The 27,197-nt window shown below is 40.4% G+C and overlaps 1 protein-coding gene across 4 annotated transcripts in view; it reads left to right on the top strand.

Moving 5' to 3' along the window:
* Window positions 1-27,197, top strand: part of LOC148852921 (alpha/beta-Hydrolases superfamily protein) — an 87,376-nt gene that overhangs the window by 16,354 nt on the left and 43,825 nt on the right. For all 4 annotated transcript variants that reach the window (XR_016099112.1, XR_016099111.1, XM_088944252.1 and 1 more), the window contains exon 4: window positions 17,249-17,339. Coding sequence is in view for 2 of the 4 variants with exons in the window: in XM_088944252.1 (XP_088800378.1) it covers window positions 17,249-17,339 (91 nt within the window). In the remaining 2 variants the exon portion in view is untranslated. The remainder of the gene's footprint in view (window positions 1-17,248; window positions 17,340-27,197) is intronic.

Below are 27,197 nucleotides of genomic sequence, written 5' to 3' on the forward strand. Positions count from 1 at the left end.
ACCAGTTTGACATCAAGAATGCATTCTTGAATGGTGACCTTGAAGAGGAAGTGTATATGATTCAACCTCTTGGTTTTCTAGCTCAAGGCATTGAACAGAAAGTGTGCAAGTTGAAGAATTCCTTATACGGGCTGAAACAATCACTGAGAGCTTGGTTCAGCAGATTCCATGTGGCAGTTCATCAGAAAGGATACATGCAATGTCAATCAGATTACACACTGTTTGTGAAAAAAAGAAGGTAAAATTGTTGCTCTAATTGTATATGTGGATGACATAATTGTTATTGGTGACTGGGAGGATGAAATTCAGAAATTGAAACTTTTTCTTGCCACTCAGTTTGAAGTGAAGGATCTAGGACCTGCCAGATACTTCTTTGGAATTGAAGTTGCTCGATCAAAGAAGGGTATCTTCATTTCTCAAAGGAAATATGTCCTAGATTTACTTCAGGACACTAGAAAGATGGGGGTGAAGCCAGTTGACTCTCCCATTTACCCCAACCATAAATTAGGTGACAGTTGTGGTGAATCTCTCAAGGATGTGAAATAGTTTCAGAGGCTTGTAGGGAGATTGTTATACCTTTCTATGACTCGTCCAGACATTGCATATGCTGTTGGTGTCCTCAGTCAGTTCATGCATGCTCCTAGGTCTTCCCATCTTGAAGCAACAGAGAGAATCCTCCGATATCTAAAGAAGTATCCGGGTACTGGTTTGTTATTTCAAAAGCACGAACATTTGAAAGTTGAAGTTTATACAGATGCAGATTGGGCTGGATCCCAAAGTGATAGAAAGTCTGACAGTGGCTACTGCACCTTTATAGGAGGGAACCTTGTTACATGGAGGAGTAAAAAGCAAAATGTGGTGGCTAGATCCAGTGTTGAAGCTGAACATCATGCTATGGCCCACGGGGTTGCTGAAGGCATGTGGATAAAGAATTTGTTGGGGGAGTTGGGTTTCCTAGTGGCCAAACCTATAACTCTATTTTGTGATTACAAAGCAGCTATAAGCATTGCTGCCAATCCGGTGCTACATGATAGAACAAAGCACATCGAAGTTGACATGCATTTTATCAGAGAGAAAGTTATCACAGGCGAAGTGTGTACCCCCTATGTCACTTTTGAGAACTAGCTTGTAAACATCTTTACAAAGGGTTTAATCCTTTCCAGACATCATGATCTTTGTGACAAGTTGGGCATGATTGATATCTATGCTCCGACTTGAGGGGGAGTGTTGACAGTTGTTTGTGTATTCAGGTTTATTACCATAAGGGTACTGTTGTAATTTCTCTTATGTTTTTATTGTTCGACTGGACTAGTATAAATAATAAATTCATTCATTCGCCCCTATGTTCTGGAGGGCTTTCAGTCACTCGACTCACCTCTCCTCTCTTCTCCTCTCCTCTCTTCACTTGCTCTTGCTCAACAATCCTAATAAAATATCTTCTAAAAAGGCAATTAAAATTATAAAATCATTGTTTTTTGTGTGAGATCTAAGAACTTAAGACCCTAACATGGACTTGTTCGGGCTTGCCTTGAGCGGCGTGGCACAAAGGCAGCTCGTAGAATCAGGAATGTAATATGTTTTACATCACATTAGCTACTTGAAGTTATGCAATTGAGGAAAAAAAGAGATTGTGGGTTTTACATGCTTGAAAATGTTTTATATGTTTGATTTTATTTTTATTTTTAAAATTTAAGTTTTACATTTTTTATTAAAATTATGTTTCATATTTTTTTTGAATTTTCTGACTCTTTTTTTGATTTTTAACATTTTTTTTTTGTATTTTTGCACCTTGCTTCAAAAAGGCACACGCTTCCCCTTGCGCCTCAGGTGCAAATTGGCCCCTGTGCCTTTTTGTGCCTTGCTCTTTTAAAACACTGAATAGCATGACTCTTCTTAACATATTCCATAGCATTATCTAACTGGAATATTTTGATACAAGTTTTTAAACTGTGTGAGGATCATCTAATGAAACTAACCTATCAATTTGGGAACTTCATCATGAGAATGCAAATGGTCCAACAGCTGAACTAAAATTTAACTTCAAATTTAATTATTGAATATGCTTTGCTGATAAAAACAAAAAACAAAGATAAACATTTGTTGCCTAGTCCCTTTGTATTGCTAACCCATTAACCAAAATGTCAGCTGATCTTTGTACCCATGGTATTACCAATTACAATTCTCTAGAATGCCAGCCAATACATCTTATTTCATTTCTGTAGTTCAAGTTTGCTGCAATCCTTTTCGATAACCAACTTATAATTACTTTGAAATCTCCTTCAATAACTAGTTTGTCAAACCCCAATTCGTTTGCCTTCTGCACCCGAACCACTGCTGCTTTCAGTTCTTCCTTGATGGGGTCTCCTTCCCATATTGGGACCGAGTACATCGCAAGTAAAAAACCATTCTCATCTCTTATTACTTCTATCCTAGAAGGACCAGGATTTCTCCTACTGCTTCGATCAAAGTTCAACTTTTATCTTGCCCCTTTCTGGTGGTATCGTTTCCTTTATTAGCTTTGATTTCTTAGAAGAAGAGGCTGGAAATGCACCACATTTTCTGAAAAAATATCCATCGAGAAGTCTGAAAACAAATCCAAAGTCGTCACCCAATCCAATGTGCAACCTTCACTATAATTCTCTCAAATAATAGCTTCCTTGCTTCTTTCCTTCCCTTCAAAGATTCTTGTGTTTCTTTCCTCCCACAAAGTCTAGAGCACCAATGCTCTTGTACATCAGAAACCAGGCATATTTTTGTAACTGGAATCAACTACATAATATTTTCCAACTCAACAAGAGGACAAGTGTTAGATTTCGGTGGAATTAAAGATTGATACTGTTTTGGAATGGTAGAATACTGATATGTTTCATTCTATTGCCAATGGGCATATTTATACAGTAAGCTGCTGCAATAAATAGAAAGAAAGAAAAATAGAAAGAAAAGAAAATAGAAAGAAGAAAAAATAGAAAGAAGAGAAAATAGAAAGTACAAAAATAGAAAGAAAGAAATAGAAAGAAAAAACTTTCTAAATCAATCCTTCCACAATCCTAGGAATATATACAATTCTATTTTCAGATCTGAACCAATAACCCCACGTTTTCCAACACTCCCCCTCAAGCTGGTGAATAGAGATCCTCCATTCCCAGCTTGGCTATAATTCTCCGAAAGCCTGTACTATTGAGCCCTTTAGTAAGTACATCGGCCAGTTGTCCTTTTGTAGATACATAGGGAGTGCAAATCAATTTGTTGTCCAGTTTCTCTTTTATAAAGTGTCGGTCAATTTCGATGTGTTTCGTCTTGTCATGTTGAACAGGATTGTGAGCAATGTTGATGGCTGACTTGTTGTCACAATATAGTTTCATAGTATCTTCTCGTGGAATCTTCAGGTCTTCTAAAATTATCTTCAACGAGAGTAATTCACACACTCCTTGTGCCATAGCCCGGAATTCTGCCTCTGCACTTGACCGAGCCATTACATTTTGCTTCTTACTCCTCCAAGTGACTAAGTTTCCTCCTAAGAAGGTACAATAACCAGAAGTGGACCGTCTATCTACTGGAGATCCTGCATAATCGACATCTCTATATGCTTCAAGTGTCAGTCCTCCATTTCTTCTGAATAAAATTCCTTTTCCTGGATTGGCTTTCAAAAAGTGCAGAATTCGATGAACAACCTGCAGATGAACTTCTTTAGGATTATGCATAAACTGACTTATTACACTTACAGCATATGCAATATCCGGTCGTGTATGTGCAAGATAAATGAGTTTTCCAACTAGTCTTTGGAACATCTCCTTGTCTAAACTTGCATTCTCGTGGGCTTATCCAAGTTTATGATTGGGATCTATAGGCGTGGAAGCTGGTTTACATGCCATATTTTCTGTTTCTCTCAAAAGATCAACAACATACTTTTGTTGAGAGATAAAGATGCCTTGTTTAGAATGTGCAACTTCCATTCCGAGAAAATACTTTAGTCTCCCCAAGTCTTTTATCTCAAATTCTCTAGCAAGGTAGTTTTTCAATGCTTCCTTCTCCTTTTTATCATTCCCAGTAACGATTATACCATCCACATAGACTAATAGTGCAGTAACTCTCTCTGAGGCTGTGTGTTTGATAAACAATGTGTGGTCACCTTGACTTTGCTTGTAACCTGTACTCAGTATTACCTTCGTAAACCTTCCAAACCATGCTCTCGAAGATTGTTTGAGACCGTATAATGCTTTCTTCAACTGACAAACTTTGTTCCCTTTAATGCCTTCTCCAAAACCCGGTGGAATGTCCATGTATATCTCCTCTTCTAGATCACCATGGAGAAACGCATTTTTTACATCAAATTGTTGCAAATCCCAATTATAGTTAGCAGCCAACGACAGTAACGCCCTTACTATATTCATTTTAGCTACTGGGGCAAAAGTCTCTTGATAATCTACCCCATAAGTCTGTGTATATCCCTTGGCTACCAGGCGTGCTATGTACCTTTCTAATGACCCATCAGATTTGTACTTAATTGTGAACACCCATTTACAACCTACCGCCTTCTTGTTTCTTGGTAGATCCACAACTTCCCATGTGTTGTTTTTTTTCTAATGCCTCCATTTCCACTCTCATGGCTTTTCTCCACTCCTTATTAGAAAGTGCCTCGGCTAGAGTATTAGGAATTGGAATGGTGTTAAGGCTGGCTAGAAAACTTTTATGGGATTTAGAGAATCTTTGGAATGATACATATTTGGCTAAAGGGTACAATGGGCGTTTGGTACATTCTCTGGTTCCTTTTCTCAGTGCAATAGGTAGGTCATACTCATACTCAGACTATGAAGGTGTAGGTTCAGGATCTAAGCATCCCTCAATTCTAGGATTAGGAGTTGAATCTTGGACTTGCACAGGTTGAGGATATGGATTTTTCCTCCTAGAGAAAACCTGCATATATCTCACATTATCATGCACATCATTTGTGGGGTTAACAGTGTCCGAGTTTGGTTCAATGGTCGGGTTGTTTGACTCTTGTTGAGACTCGGGAATGTGGGGCTCAGAGGAATGTGACTCAGAGGGATGTGATTCTTGACGATTGAATGTTTGTGAGGAGGGTAAAACATCTAGGGAGAGTAGATCCGATGTCTTATCTTCCATTAATGAGGGCTCCCCTTGAAGATAAGGTTGACTGAAAAAAGATTTTCCTTCCTCAAATGTGACATCGATGGAGGTGTAGAATTTTCTGGTGGCTAGATGATAACATTTTTAACCTTTCTGAGTTGGGGAATATCCCAAGAAGACACACCTGATTGCTCGTAGGTCTAATTTTCCCTTATTATGGACATGAACAAAGGTAGTGCAACCAAAAATTCTTGGTGTGAGATTATTTGAGGCTCGAATATCAGGGTAAAATTGAGAAGGACTTGTATTGGGCTTCGGTTGTTAAGAACTTTAGATGGTAGTCTATTTATGGTGTAGGCAGCAGTAAGGGCAGCTTCCCCCCAATATTGTTTTGGCACCTGATTTTGAAAGAGAAAGGCTCGGGTGGTTTGCAAAAGATGGCCATTTTTTCTCTCAGCTACCCCATTCTGTTGGGGAGTGTTAACACAGGAGGATTCATGCACAATGCCTTCTTTTTGAAAAAATGGGGACAAATTCTGATTAAAATAATCTGTAGCATTATCAGATCGAAACCTTTTAATTCTCACACCAAACTGAGTTTGGACCATGTTATGAAAGTTGGGAAGAATCGTACCCACATCAGATTTAGACTTAAGAAGAAAAATCCATGTGACCCTAGTGCAATCATCAATAAAGGTGATGAATCATCTAGAACCAGTAATGTTGGGAATTTGAGAAGGGCCCCATATATCCAAATGAATCAAATAAAAAGGAGTTGAAGATCTTTTATTGCTGATTGGGAAAGAAACCCTTTTGTGCTTAGCAAGTTCACAAACATCACAATGAAAGGTTTTAACATCAATTCCTTTAAACAAGAAAGGAAGCATTGTTTTTAAAATAGGAAATGAAGGATGACCAAAACGGAAATGATGACGCCAAATAAAATCTTTATTGGAGGTAGATAAGAATGACTCGTGTGTGACATGCATAACAGTGTGAGATGATTTGCTGGTTGCTTCATGGTAGTAGAGTCCATCTCTTTCCTTAGCAAGTCCAATCTTCTTCCCCGAAACCTGGTCCTGAAATACACAGTAAGAAGGGAAGAACACAACATTGCAGTTCACATCCTGGGTGAGTTTATGTATAGAGATAAGGCTAGTGGTTAACTTAGGAACATGAAGCACATTTTTAAGTAATAGGGATGGAGTAATTTGAATATTCCCAATCCCTGCCACTGTGGTGAAAGAACCATCAGCAACAGAAATTTTTCTATTACTAGGACAGGGTGTATAGGTGAGAAAATGTAGTGAAGAGGGTGTCCTGTGGTCAGTAGCTCCAGAATCAAGAATCCATGGAAAAACACTAGCCGAGGCATGTAATCCTAGAGATAAACACTCACCTGAGAGAGCAAGAGAGGTAGAACCACTTCCTGGTTTCAAGGATTTCAGGAAGCACCTTAGCCTTTCAATTTCTTCATCATTAAATGGTCCCTGACTTGAGTGTTCTTGCTGCGGGGTTGTGGAGACATTATGGGCCTGTTGAACTCCTTTTGAAACTCCTCGATTTCCCCATTCCTTGCTGGATGTGGGAGGTTTCCTATGAATTTTCTAGCATCGATCTTTCGTGTGTCTGGGCTTCTTGCAATAGGTGCACCAAAGGTTATCGTTAGAGTCACGGGTGGTTGTGTCACGAGCCAAGTTGTGATTGTTCTCACCCTTTGAACCACTGTAACTTCCTCCCCTTGCCACCATGGTTGAGCCTTCGGGATCTTTAGGCTCAAGCATGATTCCACGGCGGCTTTCCTCAGCTCTGACAAGGGCTATGACTTCATTCAATGGAGGCACTTCTTCTTTGCCAAGAATTTGTATTCGGACCTGATCAAATTCAGCATTCAGTCCGACCCAAAAATCATACACCCTATCTCTTTCAATAAAATTCTTCAAGATCACAGCATCATCTGCGCACTTTGTCTCAAGAACCCGATAATGATCAAGCTCATGCCATAAATTTTGCAGCAGATTTGCATACTCTGTAACACTCCTTCTCCCTTGTTTGGCCGCCATAGTCTTCACTTTGAGCTCATAAACATGAGCAGCGTCATGGGCTTTGGAATAGGTTTGTCGGACAGCATCCCAAATGGCCTTTGCAGAGGGAAGAAACATACAAGTATCACTGATCTGGGATGTCATTGAACTCCACAACCCTGACATAATCATGGAGTCCTCTTCGTCCCAAGTATCAAAATTTGGCTTGCCCAACCTTGGTCCTGTTCCAAGGAGGTGACTAATTTTTCCTTTTCCCTTCAAATAGGTACGCACTAGTTGTGACCACTTCAAGTAATTCTGGCCATTCAGTCTATATGTTGCCTGAATATTCTGCAAATCACCAGTGTGAGGATGAGAGTTTGTTGCTCCTTCATCGGTTTGGACGGGAGCACTTGTTGCAGTCATGTCGGACATTGTTAATGGAGGAAAAATAAGGCCAGCAGGAAAGGAGAATAAAGGAACACTTCTGGTTACAGATCAACACTGAAGGCCAGAAGAGAAAAATACAAAAAACTGGCAATGAAGGCCGAAAAAATCTCAAGGTTGACAAACCTAGAGCTCTGATACCATGTTTTGGAATGGTAGAATACTGATATGTTTCATTCTATTGCCAATGGGCATATTTATACAGTAAGCTGCTGCAATAAATAGAAAGAAAAGAAAATAGAAAGAAGAAAAAATAAAAAGAAGAGAAAATAGAAAGTACAAAAATAGAAAGAAAGAAATAGAAGGAAAAAACTTTCTAAATCAATCCTTCGACAATCTTAGGAATATATACAATTCTATTTTCAGATCTGAACCAATAACCCCACGTTTTCCAACAGATACCATGTGTAATCCTGGTTGTTAACTTGCAAGCCTTCAGGTGGGATAGGAAATAGGTTTTGAAATGTCTCAATGAATACCCTTGAATCATGAGCAGCTCCCTTCCATCCTGCTCAAACAAACATGAATAACATGTCAAAGGAACATGTACACATAACATTTTGGGTAGTGGAAGACTTCCTTCCCCAATATGGAACCTGTTCATCAGATGGTACCCATGTATGGACATGTGTACCATCTACCGCACCTACGTAGTTCTACGGAAAGACAAATTAAGATGTTTATTTTTTTATAGGTATCTATAACCAAAAATATCTGAAGTTATTACAAAGAATTACTTCAAACTAAGGATAGTATTTATGGCTGTTTTCTATCGTGGGAAGAACCACCGTAAAGTCACCGGGGCATACAATATCTTTCCTGAATTCGCATATTGCTTTTAGCATGACACTAAAATGTAGGGATGTCATTTTCCCTGAGTGTTTGAAATGATTGGTAACATCTTGACTTCATTAATTATAAGCAATAATCTTCAGCCTAATCCCAACTTATTCATCAATTGACTCATATCTACAATCCCTTATTAGTCCCCTCTTTGCCAATGCTCCCACCAAGCAAATGAACTCATTAGGGATCTAATGATGCCATAAATAATTAAATATAACAATAAATATATGAATATTTAAAAGTATATGTTTAATGAATAAAAAATTTAAAAGTATATATTTAATAAATAAAAATCGGACCAAACCTCCATGATTCAGTTCTCAGGGATTAAGAAAATATACTTGTTTCATGGTTCCAGTTGCCACTGCAAGAGGTGGTTGCCGTTGCAAGAGGTAGACCCTGTTGCAAAGATCAAGTCGTTAGAGAATGTTACAGAATACAGACTTAGAACCCCGGAAGCCTAGACATTTGACAAAGAAAAAAGCCACCTGGTGGTTGCCACTGCAAGTGATGGCTACCAGCACTGTTCCACAGTCCTTGACAGAGAAACAGAGAGTCATGAATTGACTTGAGAAACAGAGAAAGAAAAACTGAAAAACTTAAGTTGTGGTTATTGGCTTGCCGCTGCAAGTTGTGGTGGCCGTGGTATGTGATGGTTACTGACACTACTCCATAGTCCAGCTGCTGGTGTCTTGAGACCTTGACTTGAGAAAGAGAAACCAAGAAACCCTAGAGTAAGAGTAAAGAGAAAATCATTTGTCTTTGTCAAATAGGTCTTACACTTTGGATAAAAGTCATTTTTTTCCTTTTATTTTTGTTTTAAATAAATTTTGTTAATTTAATTATTTTTATTTGCAAACCACTAACTGCTGCCTGGGCCAATTGGGTTGACAGGTTGATTACCTTGGTCAGCGGTTCTCTGACTGTTCCAATGGTTTTCCTTAAAATAGTGGTTTGGGACTGAATGGAACCGGTACCCTGGCTGGTTTCCAGGCCAAATGGTCCAACTGTCCGGGTCACTGACAGTCGACCAAATGGTCAACTGTCCAAAGCCACTGGCTTCCACTCTCGGTGGCATTGGATTTCCCCAAACAGTTGATGCTTGAGAGCTTTTTGTCTGGTTTCTTGTTAATGCTCTGTAGAAAGATTTCATTGTCAATCTACTTTTTTTTTGCACTCCTTCTCCATCTCGAATCTGTCCTCTTTTGATTCAACTCCACCTCTTGAAGCCTATCCAGCAGCTCTCTACGTTCTTCCACGTCCCAATCTAGGAGCAGCCTTCTAAAAGTAGGAGAGCAAACCTCATTCCCTTGCTTTATTTCAAAACATTGAGCAATGGTGACATTTTTTTCTGCTTAAACTATACAACCTCGGACAAACTTTACAAAGCCCTTCTCTCCACCTTCTCAGACATTCATTCAAACTCCCTTATTTGATCTACACAGCCACTCCCACTTCACCAAATGATGCTTCTTTCAATCCACCTTAACTTTCCAAAGAAAGTCCCTTTGCACATTTTCAATCTCATCTGCCACCAAAGATGGAATTTTAAATAAGGATAAATGATATAGCAGCAAATTAGAAAGGACACATTTGGTGATTGTAATCATCCCTCCAAGAGAAACATACCTTCCTTTCCAACCTGCCAATCTTTGCTCAATTCAATGCACCACTGGTTGCCAAGTGGAAGGAGCTGCTGCTCTTTCCCTAATTAGTAATCCCAACTATGTGAAAGGGAACTCCCCCACTAAACACCCCAATGCCCTAGCACAACCCTCAATCAATGACTGTTGCATATCTCCCACCCCATCATGGTACTTCTGCTTAGATTAATTTTAATCCTGCTAACTGCTCTAAACATTTAAGAATTGCCCTCAAATCCAAAACTTGCTGCACTGATGCATCCACAAAAGCAGCATATCATCTGCATATTGCAAGTATGGTACTCTTATTCCTCTTCCCACCTTAAATCCTTCCAATAACCCTGCATCCACCCCCTTGTCAATTAGCCTGCCCAACACCTCTATCACCAACACAAAAGGGAAAGGAGACAAGAGATCACCTTGTCCTATCCCCTAGAAGAACTGGAATGTTCTGTTAATACCCTATTAACTCAAACTGAAAAGGAAACTAAGGAAATACAGGCAAATATCCAGCTTCTTCATTTATCCCAAAATCCCATCCTTGCCAACACCTCCTCCAGGAAGCCCATTCGATATGGTTATGTGGATTCTCCATATCAATCTTACATATCACTCTTGCAATACCACTCTAATAATCTAGTTCTTGCATTTGCACATTCACTTCGAACCAAAACCCCATCCAATATTTACCTTCAACAAATGCCATTTGAGTTGATCCCATAAATTCTGTCACACCAATATAAGTGATCTACAATCAACTTCTAGGTTTCCACATAATATACCTCACCTGAATTGAGGCTGGAGAAAGAGAAAAATAGGAGCTGCAACCTGTAGACACCCAGAAAACAAAGCAGAATACTGCAACTCGTTTCTTAGGCTTCCACTGATCAAACAGAGCCAAAGGGCCACACCCCAAAAAGGCAACTAGCCTTCGGTCTTTGATGATCAAAAAAATATATTGTTTTGTTGGTTTTATGGGAAGAAACTCTAGAACATCTTCTAGGCTTCAAATCTGAATCTGAAAACTCTCCAAAACCCTTCATATAAACCAGGTGATCCAAGCTGTAATGATCAGCAAAAGAAAAAGCTATGCTCTGATAACAACTTGTAAAAAAGCAATAATGATCAGCAAATTACAGCCCCATACACCCTGCTGATCTGAGCAGTATATGGGTCAAAATGTAAGAACGAAAAGAGAAAAACTATGCTCTGATACCAACTTGAAAAGCTCAATCAGATTGGAGTTCTAATCTAAATAAAATATGCAGTAGTTGATGAAAATCAGCAGCAAAAAGAGAAGAAAGAAGGCAAAAGAGAGAAGTAATGTGGAGAAGAGAATCCTCTTAGGGATGCATGTGCAGCCCTATTGTAATCAGTGTAAAACTCTGAAAATAATAAAGAAAACATAAGAATAATGACAAATCAGCATAAATAAAGGAATAAGCTTCTCAACATAGGTGAAAGGAAGTTAATGGGTAACTGAATTTGAGGTTGAGGACATTAGGGAGGGTGGTAGTGCTATATAGAACTGATTGCTCTGATACTAGATGGTCTATAACTATTGATCTGATACCAAATTCAACAACGGGGAGAGTACTGAACGCACAATTTGCTTTTCTGCAGACAGGTTGGCTAATCTGCCAGAATTTGAGGTTAGTAGAAAGCCTTATGTGCTGATTTCAGCCAAGGTTCTTGTGAAAGGAAGAGTAGAAAGTTGGGGATTTCAGCAAGAGAAAGAGGGAAGGGAAGAAAAGAGAAGAAGGTCGACTAGGATAGATTCACATAACCCTAGCCGCCAGCCTCTCATTCTATTTATAATTAACTTAAGTATGAGATATTACAAGGATGCCCTTAGTAGGGCGGCAACTCAAACTAAGTAATTACAGCTCTTTAAAAAATAAAAACTAATGGGCCCAAGGCCCAACAACATCTTAATTTAAAAGAAAATAAACTAAACACAAGTCGGCCCACTCAACACTCCCCCTCAAGTTGGGAGTAGATGTCATACATCCCCAACTTGCGTAGATCATGCTCTAGCTTATTCTTTGCAATGCCTTTTGTGAGGACATCAGCAAGCTGCAGATCAGAAGAAATGTATGGAAGACAAACTTCTCCAGAAGTTACCCTTTCTCTGATAAAATGTCTATCTACTTCAATGTGCTTAGTTCGGTCATGTTGGACTGGATTATGAGCAATATTAATTGCTGCCTGGTTATCGCAATATAGCATCATAGGTTCTTCTGCCTGAACACCGATTTCTTCCAACAGAGAACGGTTCTAGAGAAGTTCTGAAACTCCATGTGCCATGGCCCTATATTCGGCTTCTGCACTTGATCTTGCCACAACTGTTTGCTTTTTACTCTTCCATGAGACTAGGTTACCCCCAACTAGGGTGCATACTCCTGAAGTTGATCTTCTGTCATCGAGGCATCCTGCCCAGTCCGCATCTGTATAGGTCTCTAGCTTGAGATGTCCATGATCAGTAAACAATATGCCTCTGCTTGGATGTCCCTTCAGATAAGCAAGTATCCTGTCAACTGCCTTCCAGTGCTGGTCTCGTGGAGCATGCATGTATTGGCTCACTACACTTACTGCATAGGAGATGTCCGGTCTTGTCATGCACAAGTATAGTAGCCGACCCACAAGTCTTTGGTACCTCCCAAGGTCCTTTACTGGTTCACCTTCTGATGCATTGATTCTATGGTTCTGATCAATGGGGGTGGTAACTGCCTTTGTTCCAAGTTTCCCTGTTTCTTGGAGAAGGTCTAAGACATACTTCCTTTGAGAGATAAAAATTCCATGTTTCGATCTTGCAACTTCAATGCCTAAGAAGTATCTCAGTTCTCCAAGGTCCTTAATCTCAAATTCCTTATGCAGGTTCCTCTTCAGACTATCAATCTCACTCAGATCATTCCTAGTGACAACAATATCATCCACATAAACAATTAGGATTGACACCAAGGATCCCCTGCGCTTCACAAACAAGGTGTGATCAGATTGAGCTTGAGTGTAGCCAAAAACAATCAGGGCCTTTCTGAATTTGTCGAACCATGCTCTGGGGGATTGTTTCAAGCCATATAGTGACTTCTTCAACTTGCATACCTTTCCCTCTTTAGCATTATCATAAAAACCAGCTGAAAGATCCATATACACCTCTTCTTGCAGATCTCCATTTAGGAAAGCATTCTTCACATCCAGTTGAAACAAGGGCCAAGAGTATGAGGTAGCAAGAGAAAGGAGTATCCGAACAAAGGTCATCTTTGCAACTGGTGCAAAAGTCTCTAGATAATCAATGCCATAGGTTTGTGTGTATCCTTTTGCAACAAGTCTTGCCTTGTACCTCTCTATGCTTCCATTTGCCTTATACTTTACTGTGTAAACCCATCTGCATCCAGCTGTCTCCTTGCCTTCTGGTAGGTCCACAATCTCCCATGTCTGATTCTTAATCAAAGCCTCCATCTCTTATTGCATAGCTGCCTTCCACTCAGGTTTGGAGAGAGCCTCACTAACACCCTTGGGTATAGACACGGAATCAAGAGAAGAGAGAAAAGCACGGTAGGAAGGAGAAAGTCCACTGTAGGATAAGTATTGTGATATGCAATGAGCAGTGCACTTCCTCTTCCCTTTTCTAAGAGCAATAGGGAGATCAAGGTTATCTGTAACAGTGTTAGTGGGACCAATGGGAACTGAAATAGTAGAGGGATCAAGAGGAATACCTGGATCTATATCAACCGAATTTGGAGTCTCCAAGGGATCAACAGGAAGTGGTGTGAGTTCTGCTGTAGTGGAATCAACCTCCTTATGAAGTCTCTGCCATGAGTAATACTGTGAGACGGAACGCAAAGGGGGTGGCAAGGTAGGTGACATCAGATGGTTGTCAAGCACGGTAGTAGACACAGGAACTGGAACTGGGAGAGGGATAGACTGCTGACTTACTTCCCCAAAACACTCCCCCTAAGAAGGATTCCTTGAGAAGAAGTATGTAGATTCGAAAAAGGTGATGTCCATAGTAACAAACCGGTTCCCAGAGACTGGATCATAGCAGTGGTACCCTTTCTGATTCTCTGCATATCCAAGGAAGACACATTTCTTTGCCTTGGGATCAAGCTTTGAACGGTAAGGACCAAGAATATGCGCAGACACACCCAAACACCCTTAGAGGGATATGAAACATCTCCCCCTGAGGAAAAAGAAGGATGAATGGAGTGCTGAATCCAAGTATATGAGAAGGCATCCTGTTAATCAGATATACTGCCGTGAGAACATCATCACCCCAAAAACGAACCGGAATTGTTGCTGTGATCATCATGCTTCTTGCCGTCTCAACAATGTGTTTGTTCTTTCTCTTTGCAACACCATTTTGCTGTGGACTGTAGGAGTAGCTACTCTGATGGACAACACCATACTCCAATAGATATGCGGCAAGATGTCTCTCAAAATATTCCCTAGCATTGTCAGATCTGAACATCTTAATTCTAGTTCCAAACTGTGTTAATACCATCTGATGGAATTGCCTCACCAAGGATGGTTCCTCATCACATGATTTCATCAAGTAAATCCAGGAATATCGAGAGAAATCATCCACAAACATGAGAAAATAGCGATAGCCGCCCATAGAGGGAACATGATAAGGGCCCCACACATCTAAATGAATAACATCAAAAGGAGAACATCTTTTATTACTCGGTTTGAAAGAGTGTCTACAATGCTTTCCAAGTTCACAACCTTCACACTTCAACCTTGACAGACTCATAGACTCAAACAGTTTTGGAAACAAAGAACTTAAAGAAGAAAAAGACAAATGACCCAGATGATTATGCCAAAGTATAATCCGATCCACAAGTTTTGATTCACTATCCTTGCAAACATGATGACTTTGGTGAATTGGAAGAGTATCCAGGAGGTAGATTCCATTCCCTTCACGACCACTCCCAATCGTCCTCTTTGAATCCAGATCCTGCAAAATACAATGTCCAGGAGAAAAAATTACTGAGCAGTTCAGATTCTTAGTCAAACTACTAATAGATAACAAGTTGGTGCTCAATCTAGGAACATGGAGGACAGAGGGTAAACAAATGGAATCATTAATCTTGACAAATCCCTTCCCAGTAATAGGAATATGGGATCCATCAGTTGTGGAGACCCTATCTCTGCCAGAACTGAGCTGGTAAGAGGAGAAAATGGTGGAGCAATGGGTCATGTGCTCTGAGGTTCCAGAGCCTATAATCCAGGAGATCTCTCCTTACCTAAAGCAGAAACATAGTTTGTAGTGACATGTGGACTACCTGTGTGGGCAAGGGAGGTAGAGTGAGTTCCACCTGTACTACCTGTACCTTGTTGTCCGATTGCGGCTGAATTGGAACTAACTGTATCCCTCTGATTCAGAAGTAACCCAAACCTCTCAAGCTCAGCCCTTACTGCAACAGCTACAACAGACTCCAAGGCAGCTGTAGTAGGGTGGGGGCGGAGTGTCACCAGTAATTGCCATATGTGCATTTACTTTCTTATTCTTCAATCTGGTTGGCACAAGATGTGGGTGAAGCTTCCAGCAAGTATCTCTTGTATGCTTCGGTTTCTTACAGTAGTCACAGACTAAGTCCCTTTTGTCTTCCTTCTTGTTCTCATTGCCATTCTGTTTAGGTTTCACAGCACTTACCATAGCAGACTGATCAGACATGAGATTCTTCATCATTACATCCCTCCTGCACTCCTCTCCTGACACGAATGCATATGCTTGGGAGAGAGTGACACTGTCCCTGGAAAGAAGATGCTGTCGTGCAATGTCATACTCAGGGTTAAGGCCAACAAGGAATTCGAACACCCTATACTTCTTTAAGTGTCTTTGATAGGTAGTTGCATCCTTGGTGGTTTCCCAAGCAAAGGTCTCTAGATGGTCAATCTCCTGCCACAGGGTCTTAAGGACTGAAAAATAAGCTGCAACAGATCTATCTCCCTGCCTAGTAGCAATAATCTGATTTCTCAGTTGATAAGCCCTAGCAACATTCTCCTTTTGTGAATAGGTCTCTGCAACCCCATCCCAAACTGTAGTAATGATTCCGGCTCCGAAGGGGTCTCCAACACCTCCTTCCACTGGTCCTATTTCATTCCCGGGCTTATATTCAACTCTGTGTCCCTCCATGTGTCTCAAAGAGGTATAGAAAACAGCTAAAAAATGCAACAAGAATAAACAGAATACCTTCTGGAACCAACGACACTCCTTTGGTGTCCTGGACTTTCTTCCAAAAAAGATTCCTTTTCGGTGGGATGGGGAGAAGAGAGGGAAGAAGCAACCGCCCTCTCTAGAGGCCTCCAAACCACATGGAACTTGAATCGCCCCTTACAAAAAACCCAGAGGAACCCTAAAAAAATAGGGCGCCACTACCTAGGTCAAAATTGAAGAGTCCAACAAAATCATGACTTTTCCCCTTTCTCCAGTTTTTCCTGATTCTGATGAGAAACCCTAGACCAGCTACAGGGCATACAAATCCATCAAGAAAATCCAAAAACTGGGCTTACCTGAAAGCTTCGATCAGCCTCTTAAATCTCCATGCAGTCGGCCGATCTAGGGCTGCAGGAACGAATCTCTTCAAGAACCTTCAACTTGCTCTGATACCAAGTAGAAAGCCTTATGTGCTGATTTCGGCCAAGCTTCTTGTGAAAGGAAGAGTAGAAAGTTGGGGATTTCAGCAAGAGACAAAGGAAAGGGAAGAAAAGAGAAAAAGGTCAACTAGGATAGATTCACATAACCCTAGCCGCCAGCCCCTCATTCTATTTATAATTAACTTAAGTATGAGATATTACAAGGATGCCCTTAGTAGGGCGGCAACTCAACTAAGTAATTACAGCTCTTTAAAAAATAAAAACTAATGGGTCCAAGGCCCAACAACATCTTAATTTAAAAGAAAATAAACTAAACACAAGTCGGCCCACTCAACAAGGTTGTAGTCAGATCTTGTAATTAAATGTTGTTTTATTGATTGGGTTATTTATTTTGAGTAATTTCGTGATACTCTTGCTCTTGGTTATATTATTTTTCTTTGTATGGAGTTCTCTTTATTTAATTATAAAAAGTCTAGCCTCTAGAATACTGCCTGTTCCCTTTTTTGGAATTACATATATAATTCTATTTACACTCACTTAATGAAAGGAAAGAAGAAAAAAAAAGATTAATCTGAAACATATAAATCTTTTTGAGTTCAGGTCAGATGGAGTTCTGTTATGGACAAGTCTATACCTGATCCACCAACAGCTGTTCTTTTGCATGGAATTCTTGGTAGCAGGAAGAACTGGGGTAGGTGTATATAGTTTGTTGCTTAAAACCAGTGTGTTACTTCATATTCAGCATATTTTATTTTTTAGAAACATAAAAGTTTTTTGTTTTTCTTTTTAAACTTATATTGTTTTCTATTTGGAACTTGGATTTATGAATTGATGATGAATCTGTATCTTATGCATATTGCATTGTAACATTACGAGATTCTGTAGTGACACTTGGTTTCATTTCTCTTTCTATCACTATTTTTCATAACTTCGTCTAGCATAAATCGTGAACCATTTCCTACTGCAAGATGCAAGGTTTGGTACAAAGGACAGAGCTTTAACATTTAGCTATGTTATTTCTATAGCTATATAAATGAAAATCATTTGATATCCCATTCTCCCTATTAGAGATGGTCTTTCAAGTGGATCTGAAACAGGAATAGGGCATTGACTAATCCATTCCCATTCTTATCAAAATTCCTTTTTTCCTGTCCTTTCATTTCCTCTTTTCTCTGTCTGTGGGGTCTACCCTAGTTTATCAATTTTTTTCCCAAGTTTCCAAGTCATTGATTAAGTAGTTTAGGAGTTATTTAGTTTTCATTTTGTCATAGTTTTAGTAGGATTGGCTCAGTTGTAGTATGGGAGTGGTATACTTCTAGTTTTTTGATTTCTTAGTTTTGGTAGGATTCTCTATGTGTATGTAGTTCTTTTACGAAATTCAATTAGTAATAAATAAATTGAGTTAATTTGAGTTCTTACTTTTTATGCTAAGAGTCATGAGTGATTCCAATGTCCCAGAGTGATTATAGGCCCCTTTTGAGTGATTCAGGGTTTCCAATCTTCTTTCTCTATCTTCCTTGTAATTCTACTAGCAGCAATTATAAGTTTATAACCATTCCGAAGTGGCATTGCACTTGTGTTGGCAGACACACAAGCCATCCAACTTTCTGCATTGTCCACATGTTGGTGTTAGGGATGTTTGGTGGTTGCAAAAGTGGGAATTGTAGCCTATGATTGTAATGTAGGGGCTGGTAGATAGAAACAAGGTTGATGGGTAGTCTTGCTTCAAAATTCAACAAAGTATTGCTCTGAATCTAGGAGAAAATCCAGAGAATAGTTTCTGGGTTGCTTCTAGAAGCAGAAAACCATTAGAAAATGTTAGAGAATATCAACCTATTCAAGGATCTCACCTAACAGCTTAAGCTTTTAGGTTGAATGGTTCTCTGAGATGGTATCAGAGCCATTTTGACCAAGTGGTCTAATGTTTGGTCCTCGTTACCCCCATTATAATTAAATAAGTTTCAGCACAAGGTGTGGGTGGGCCTGTGCTTGTTCACGCTTCAAGCCCAATGAGCTTTCATGTGAGGGGATGCATTAGAGAATATCAACCTATTCAAGGACCTCACCTAACAGCTTAAGCTTTTAGGTTGAATGGTTCTCTGAGAGAAAATAACAAAAAGAAAGAAGAAATCATGTATTTCTCAAACACTGATTTCAAAGACAACTGTAGTGAAAAAAGTAATTCATTCCATTCTCATTCAATTCTGCTGTTCTAGACAGATTTACATGTATGTATAAACTTCACCAAAACAAAGGGGCTGTTTAGTATTGTGGTTGTTTATTTAATAAACGCTTTGTACTGTATTTTTCTTGAAAACTGAGAAAATGGTTTATAAATATTTTGTTGACAGATGTTGTTGTACACAGGTTTAGTACCACAGGGGTATTTCTGTAATTTTTCCATTCTTTATGTTGTACAACCAGAATAGTATAAATAACGACTGCTTCACTCGCTTGAAGTATTCTTTTGAGGCATTCAGTCCTCTCTTCCTCCTCTTCTCTTGTTCAACATGGTATCAGAGCGGGTTCGTCCAGGCCTGAAAACAAATTAGTTGAGGTCATTCTCTAATGCCGAGTAGGTTGCCCCTTCATCTCCAAGAAGCTGTATCCCTGATGTTTGACTTCAAGAAGGAAGAAGGTGCCGGCCTGACTATTCAACTTCCTAGCGCAGAAAAGAGTTCTGGTACAGAGTCTTTTCATCTTCCAGCTCAGATGCTGTTTTCCTTGATTGCTCGGCTGTAGAGAGGCTGTCACCTGATGTACGAAGAGGATGTTCTGGTTTGCAGAGAGGCTGGCGTTTAAGAAGGTACTGTCCATCTACTGTTCGGGTGCCCTGGTATTCAACTGAGGTTGTTTTTTTGTTGTTTTCTTCTTGCACCCTTCGATGGACTGATGGTGCCCTAAAAATCCAAATGTGGTGTTCTCCTCTTGTGTGTTACTACTATTCGGCTACATTTATTGATGGACTGAAGTTTTTTTTTCTCCCATTGACTGTTCTTTCTGTTCGGCTACATTGTTGATCTCAGTGACTATTCGGCTACCCTGAAGTTGGTGTTAGCCGATTAGGTGTGTGGTGAACTATCACCTTGTATCTTTCTTTCTACTAAGGACTTGTATGAAAACTGTAAAACCGTAGGTCATACAGACCTGGTTATGTACTGCAACTGCAATGTTTGTATGTTTGTTATTTGGATTCCTACAAAATTGTAGGTCATACAAACTAGTCCAAGTGCTACAGCAACAATGTTTGTTCTTGGCTCTCTGTGAAACCGTAGGTCAGAAGTACCTAGTTGTATGCTGAAATAGCAAGTGTTTCTTCTTTTGTGGACTGAAGGACATAAGATCCCTTTTTCTGTAGTAGCTCTGCGAGGCAGTGTGCCTTGGGTGTTGTGTGTTCTTAAGCCTGAAATCATGAATAGTGAAGATTCAACCACATTTGGAATCTCCACAATGCTGAATGGAATGAGTGGGGGTGGCGACCTATCCTTCCCTATGGCTGTTGTTCCTCTTGATGGATTAAATTACTTAGAATGGTCAAGAGGGATCATGTTATACATCACTACAAGGGGGAAAATAGGCTATATTAATGGAAGAATCAAAGAACCACCCTCTAGGAATGCTGAATATGATAGATGGGATCAGGAGAACAGTATGGTAATGTCTTGGCTCTTGGTCTCCATGCAACCACAATTAAGAAAGAACTTCTTGTGGGCTGAAACTACAAATGAGATCTGGGAACAAGCAAAATCCACATATTCAGAACTACGACACTATGCCAAGATCTATCAACTGCAAGCAGCATCATCTACTTGTCGACAGGGGGAGAGCAGTTTATCAGTATATTACTCTGACTTGACCTCTGTTTGGAAGGAATTGGACCATTACCAGAATGTTGATCGGAAGTGTGATGAGGATGCCAAACTGTACAAGAAACTTGTCTCACAACAAAGAGTGTTTGCCTTCTTGCATGGTATAAATCCTATGTATGAGTCCATCAGAGTACAAATTCTCAGTTCTAAGGATCTTCTATCAATTCAGGAAGTCTATGCTCTTGTTCAATCTGAAGAGAGTAGAAGGAACTTGATGAACAACACTAGTGGGGATGCAATTGTGTTGGCAGCAAAAGGGGGTGTTTCTACTAGTGTGGGATCTTCTTCCAGGAGAGGGGATCTTCAGAGAGAAGCAGAAATTGTGGTGCACTAGTTGTCAGAAACCCCGACACACCAAGGATACCTGTTGGGATCTCTATGGGAAACCAAAATGGGCTCAAGATCTGACTAAGAAGCAAGGCTTAGATGTGAATAAAAGGTCCGAGCAGCAAGGTACAAAGAAACACCACATGGCTAACATGGTTACTCGGGAGAATCAGCCCCCCATTCCTACTGTGACTCAAACACATCTCTCTGGATTTGACCCAAGGGAGGATATTGTAAACTCCTTCCTTGACCATCTAGAGCTCTATGGTAGAGCAATTCGTCAGATGGATGCTCCTCCCACAACCTCATTTGCATCCACGTCAGGTAACCCTGCCACAACTTTCCATGTTGCTTCTCACAACCTTGACTCTCCATGGATCATTGATTTTGGAGCGTCAAAACACATGATTGGTATGTCCTCTTACTTTCAAACCTATCACCCTCTTTTTGGAAGGGACAAGGTGAGACTAGCTGATGGATCATACACTTCCATAGTTGGTCAAGGAACTCTCTCTCTTCCTCTTGGTCTTACACTTCCTGATGTTCTTCATGTTCCAAAATTTCCCATGAATTTGTTCTCAGTTAGTAGTGTTACTAATTCCTTAAACTGTTCCGTAACCTTTTTCCCTTCTTATTGTTTGATTCAGGACCTGGCCTCGGGGAGGACGATTGGTAGGGGACGTATGGTTGATGGACTCTACATGCTGGAGAATATGACTGGTCTTCATGTTACAGAGTCTATGAGTCAGTTTAGAAAGAGTAAAGTGTACTTATGGCATTGTCGTCTTGGTCATTTGTCTTTTGAGTCCTTGAAAGTTGTATTCCCAGAATTGTGTAAGTCAATGTCCATTTTTGATTTCTCTTGTCAAACGTGTCAGTTAAGCAAGCATTGTAGAACTCATTTTCTTCAAAAAAATAGTAAATATGAGTTTCCTTTTCACATTGTTCATTCTGATGTATGGGGCCTTGTTACTTTACCTTCTGAGAGTGGCTACAAGTACTTCATTACCTTCATTGATGATTATTCTAGATATACTTGGGTATATCCAATGCGAGCCCAGGAGGAAGTACAAAAAATTATCCAAGACTTTCAGCGGATGGTCTTCACTCAATTTCAGACTGAAATACAAATTTTTCAGTCAGACAATGCAAAAGAGTTTTTTCATAGTGATTTCATGGAGTTCTTTGCTTCACATGGCTCACTTTATCGTAGCTCTTGTGCCCGCACACCACAACAAAATGGTGTGGCTGAACGGAAGAACCGGCACCTCCTTGAAGTGGCTCGGGGTTTACTACTTCATATGAATGTCCCCAAACGATTTTGGTTTGAGAGGCTGTCCTTTGTTCTACATACCTCATTAACCGAATGCCCTCTCATTGGTTAGAGTACAAAGCCTTGCATCAGCTTCTCTTCCCTAAGGTCTCTCTTCTTTCTATCCCTCCTCGTGTATTTGGTTGTCGGTGCTTTGTCCAAAATCTGTCTCCCACTCGTGAGAAATTGGATTCTCGTGCTATCCCGTGCATATTTCTTAGTTACTCTTTCACTCAAAAGGGGTATCGTTGCTTTGATCCTGTTTCTCAGAAATTCTATGTCTCCATGGATGTTACTTTCTTTGAAGATGAGCCTTTTTTTCCTGTTTCTCCTCAAGGGGAGTGTAGGCATGAGGAGAAACTGGTTCAGCTTCCTTCTCTTCCTGATCTTTCACCATTGGTTCAGCCTCCTCTTCCTGATCCTCTATCTTTCCGTGTCTTTTCTCGTCGTTGCAAAGGCCAACCAAATTCAAGAGCTATGGAAAATCCAGAAGCTGTACCTCAAGTGCCATCAAACTCCTCGGGGGAAGATCATACCCACTCAGGTAACTCGACTCCCAATGATGTCCCTGACTCCTCTGTTGCTAATGATCTTGACCTTCCTATTGCCCACAGGAAAGGTGTTAGGTTGTGCACCACTAAACATCCCATTTCCAACTTTGTTTCCTATGAGAACATTTCACCCTCATTTCGTGCCTTCCTTACCTCCATTGACAGTGTCCCTATTCCCAAGAATGTGGCAGAAGCTCTTTCAGTACCAGAATGGGCAAATGCCATGAAGGAAGAAATTAATGCCCTTCATAAAAATGGCACGTGGGAACTTGTTGATCTTCCTACGGGAAAGGATCCAGTTGGATGTAAATGGGTGTTCACGGTCAAGCATGGGGCTGATGGAACCGTGGAGAGGTATAAAGCTCGTTTAGTGGCAAAGGGGTTTACTCGAGTATATGGACTTGATTATGCATAAACTTTTGCCCCTGTTGCCAAGATGAACTCTATTAGAGTTCTTTTCTTTCTTGCTGCTAATCTGAAATGGGATCTACATCAGCTTGACATCAAGAATGCTTTCTTGAATGGTGACCTTGAAGAGGAAGTTTATATGGTTCAACCCCCCAATTTTCTGGCTCAAGGCAATGAACAGAAAGTGTGCAAGTTAAAGAAGTCTTTATATGGGCTGAAGCAATCACCAAGAGCTTGGTTCAGCAGATTCCATGTTGCGGTTCAGCAAAAGGGATACAAGCAATGTCAATCAGATGACACAGTGTTTGTGAAAAGGGGAGAAGGTAAAATGGCTGCCTTAATAGTATATGTGGATGACATAATTGTTACTGGTGACTGGAAGGATGAAATTCAAAGGTTGAAGGGTTTCCTCGCCACTCAGTTTGAAGTGAAGGACCTAGGACCTGCCAAATACTTCATTGGAATTGAAGTTGCTTGATCAAAAAAGGATATCTTTATCTCCCAAAGGAAATATGTCCTAAATTTGCTTCAGGACACTGGAAAGATGGGGGTTAAGCCAGTTGACTCTCCCATTGACCCCAACCATAAATTAAGTGACAGCTAGGGTGAACCTCTTAAAGATGTGAAACAATTTCAGAGGTTTGTAGGGAGATTGTTATATCTCTCTATGACCCCTTCCAGACATTGCATATGCTATTGGTCTCCTCAGTCAGTTCATGCATGCACCTAGCAGCAGAGAGGATACTACGATATCTTAAGAAGTTTCCTGGTGCTGGCTTGTTATTTCAAAGGCACGGGCATTTGAGAGTTGAAGTTTATACAGATGTGGATTGGGCTGGATCTCAAAGTGATAGAAAGTCTACTAGTGGTTACTGCACCTTTGTAGGAGGGAACCTCGTTACTTGGAGGAGTAAAAAGCAAACCATGGTGGCTAGATCCAGTGCTGAAGCTGAATATCGTGCAATGGCCCACGGAGTAGCTGAAGGTATGTGGGTAAAGAATCTGTTGAGTGAGTTGGGTTTCCTAGTGGACAAACCCATAACTCTATTCTGCGATAACAAAGCAGCTATAAGTATTGCTGCTAACCCGGTGCTACATGATAGAACAAAGCACATCAAAGTTGACAAGCATTTTATCAGAGAGAAAGTAATCACAAGCGAAGTATGTACTCTCTATGTCAGCTCTGAAGACCAACTGGCAGACATCTTTACAAAAGGGCTAAACTATTCCAGACATCATGATCTCTGTGGCAAGTTGGGCATGATTGATATCTATGCCCCAACTTGAGGGGGAGTGTTGACAGATGTTGTTGTACACAGGTTTAGTACTGCAGGGGTATTTCTGTAATTTTTCCATTCTTTATGTTGTACGACCAGTATAGTGTAAATAACAACTGCTTCACTCGCCTGAAGTATTCTTTTGAGGCATTCAGTCCTCTCGCCTCTCCTCTCTTCTCTTCTTCTCTTTCTCTCTTCCTCCTCTCTTCTCTTGTTCAACATATTTATTTGGTGTTGTTTGACAGCTAGGTGGCTTTAGACGCCATTAGGTGCCACATAAGATGAAGAGTAAATAAACGGCTGGGTGTTTGGAAAACATTAAAAATGGTATTTCCCCCAATGGTTGGCTCTCATGCAAACCAAGAAAACGTTTATTTAATAAACAATCTTACCAAATAGCAATTTGCAATAAATGCCTGCATGGCGATCGGCTGGCATTGTTTTTCAAATAAACGATCACAGAACGAACACCATGATAAAGATTTAGCGATTACTGAAACTGCAACCATCTCATAATTAGAATCCTTTAAATTGAGAAAATAGAAACTAAAAAATAGAAATACAGTTAAGACTGGGGAGGTGGAATCCTTTCATTGGTGTGCTGAGAAACATGGGGCCTTCAAGTTTTGTCTGAATTAATGTTTTTGGCATTCCTCCCCATGCCTGGATTTTCCAAACTTTCAGGGATATCGGTGACGCTTGTGGGATTTTTAGGTTCGTCGATTCAAGAACTTTGGATTGGAAGAACTTAATGAGCACGCGTTATCTTAATTGAGGTGGAGGACATTCATCTTGTTCCAACATCCCTTTTGCTTCACTTTGGCAGAGAACTTTTTCGATTTAAGAGTGGTTATCGAAGGTACTTACCTTGGAGGTTGGCTTGATATCCTCTTCTCGAGTAAAGAGGAAGGAAGTGTATCTCGAGCCCCATCCGGTTCGAGAAGGTGGAAGTTGAAAAGATTACTCTTAGAGATAGTTTTGGAGGAGGAAGATGGGGGTTTTTTGGGAACAAAAAATGATATTGGTTTTAGTGGGATTGATATGACGGCTCTAGTGGACTTTTGAGACTTTGGGAAAGGAAAGAGGAATGATTTGGGGGAGAGCTCGAAAAAGAAAGAGGGGAGTGGGGCCCACTCAGTGTCAGGTGATGGGGGTGTTGGAAAGTCTCTTCAAGGGTGTCCTGCATTGGGGAAGGAGGCATCACCAGGGCCCGTTCTCCAATGCCTTTATCAATTCATGCGAGTAGGGTGAAGGTTTGGATGCTAGGCAAGCTATACTTGAATGAGCAAGGGTGGCGGTGTTTTGCTGTGAAGTGGCCTAAAGAAATCTGTCATACTCCTCTCTGGGAATACTCATCATCTCCTTCCCAGAAATAGTTGTGACTGTAGAAGATGTTGGATCAACTGGTTGAGTATCACCGACTTCACTACCACCAGCAGCTGCATGATTAGCCCATGTGGATGGTGGGCCATGTAAATCATAACAGAAGTTAACTGTGTGTCCTTCTGTTCCATAGTGTGTGCACTTCCTTGTTGTGCTCCCCCTTCCTCTGCCACGGCCTCCCCCTGAATTACGATCTCCTCCACTAGTACGACCACCCATAGGATTACCACGGCCTCCCTTAACTGTACAACTGCCTCCTCTGTGCACATAAGATCCACCTTGAGTGCTAACCAGTGCTGATCTGTCAGAAGTTATGTTACTCTCTACGGGGCTAAGAGATATCCTACGGAGATGGGCAAACACTCCTAGAGTAGGGAGAGCGGATCCTCCCAATATCTGTGCTCTAACAGGTTCATACTCTGCTTTCTGTCCCACCAATAACTGTGTAACATCTAGTTGTTCCCTCTGTTGCTACTGAATTTTGATGTTCGGTGTTAAAGGGACGATAGACGTTAAGTTCGTTGTGAAGATTTTTCATACTGGCATAATATTCTTCAAGGGTCTGATTTCCCTGCTACAAACTGAAGTATTCTTGATAAAGCTGATAAATCCTTGTAGTGTTGTCTTGTCTAGAATAGAGTTTCTTGGCATGTTCCCATATATCCCTTGTTGTATCTAAAAACATGAAGTTAATACTGATTTTAGGCATCATACTGTTCTACAACCACATCATGATTTGAGCATCCTCTTGCTCCCAATCACTAAAACCCGGGGATTCAGCACTTAGTTTCTCCTGCCGTACATGTTTCACTTTCTTCTTAGCCTTCAAAAACACCTCCACCGACTTGGCCCACAAAACATAGTTTTCATCATTGAGTTTTCTTGATAGTGTGGTCGGTCAGAGAAGAGAAGAGATTGGCAATGGAATAGTGTTGGCGGTGCCAACTTCTATTAGTATATATAGGGCGACTAAAATAAAAGGGGAAAAGACCCTTGTGCCCCTCTGTTAGTGAAGTACAATAATCAGAAAAATAAAAAAAGACATTAATCAACCAAATAGACCCTACCAAGACAAGACTAAAAGACAAGAAATAAAATAAACTATTTCAACACTCCCCCTCAAGTTGGAGCATAGATGTCAATCATGCCCAACTTGTCACACAAATCATTATGTTGCACATGATGAAGACCCTTGGTGAAGATGTCTGCAAGTTCTTCTGATTTGACATATGGAGTGCATACTTCTCCATTCACAAGTTTCTCTCTAATAAAATGCTTGTCCACTTCAATGTGCTTCATCCTATCATGGAGGACTGGATTAGTTGCAATGTTGATAGCAGCTTTATTATTGCAATAGAGTGACATAGGGTACTAACTACAAAATCCAGTTCACCTAACAGGTTTCTTATCTACATGATTTCA

The sequence above is a fragment of the Nelumbo lutea genome, chromosome 5 (genome assembly GCF_056320005.1).
Source record: "Nelumbo lutea isolate HS-2025 chromosome 5, American lotus-T2T, whole genome shotgun sequence".
NCBI classification, from domain to species: Eukaryota; Viridiplantae; Streptophyta; class Magnoliopsida; order Proteales; family Nelumbonaceae; genus Nelumbo; species Nelumbo lutea.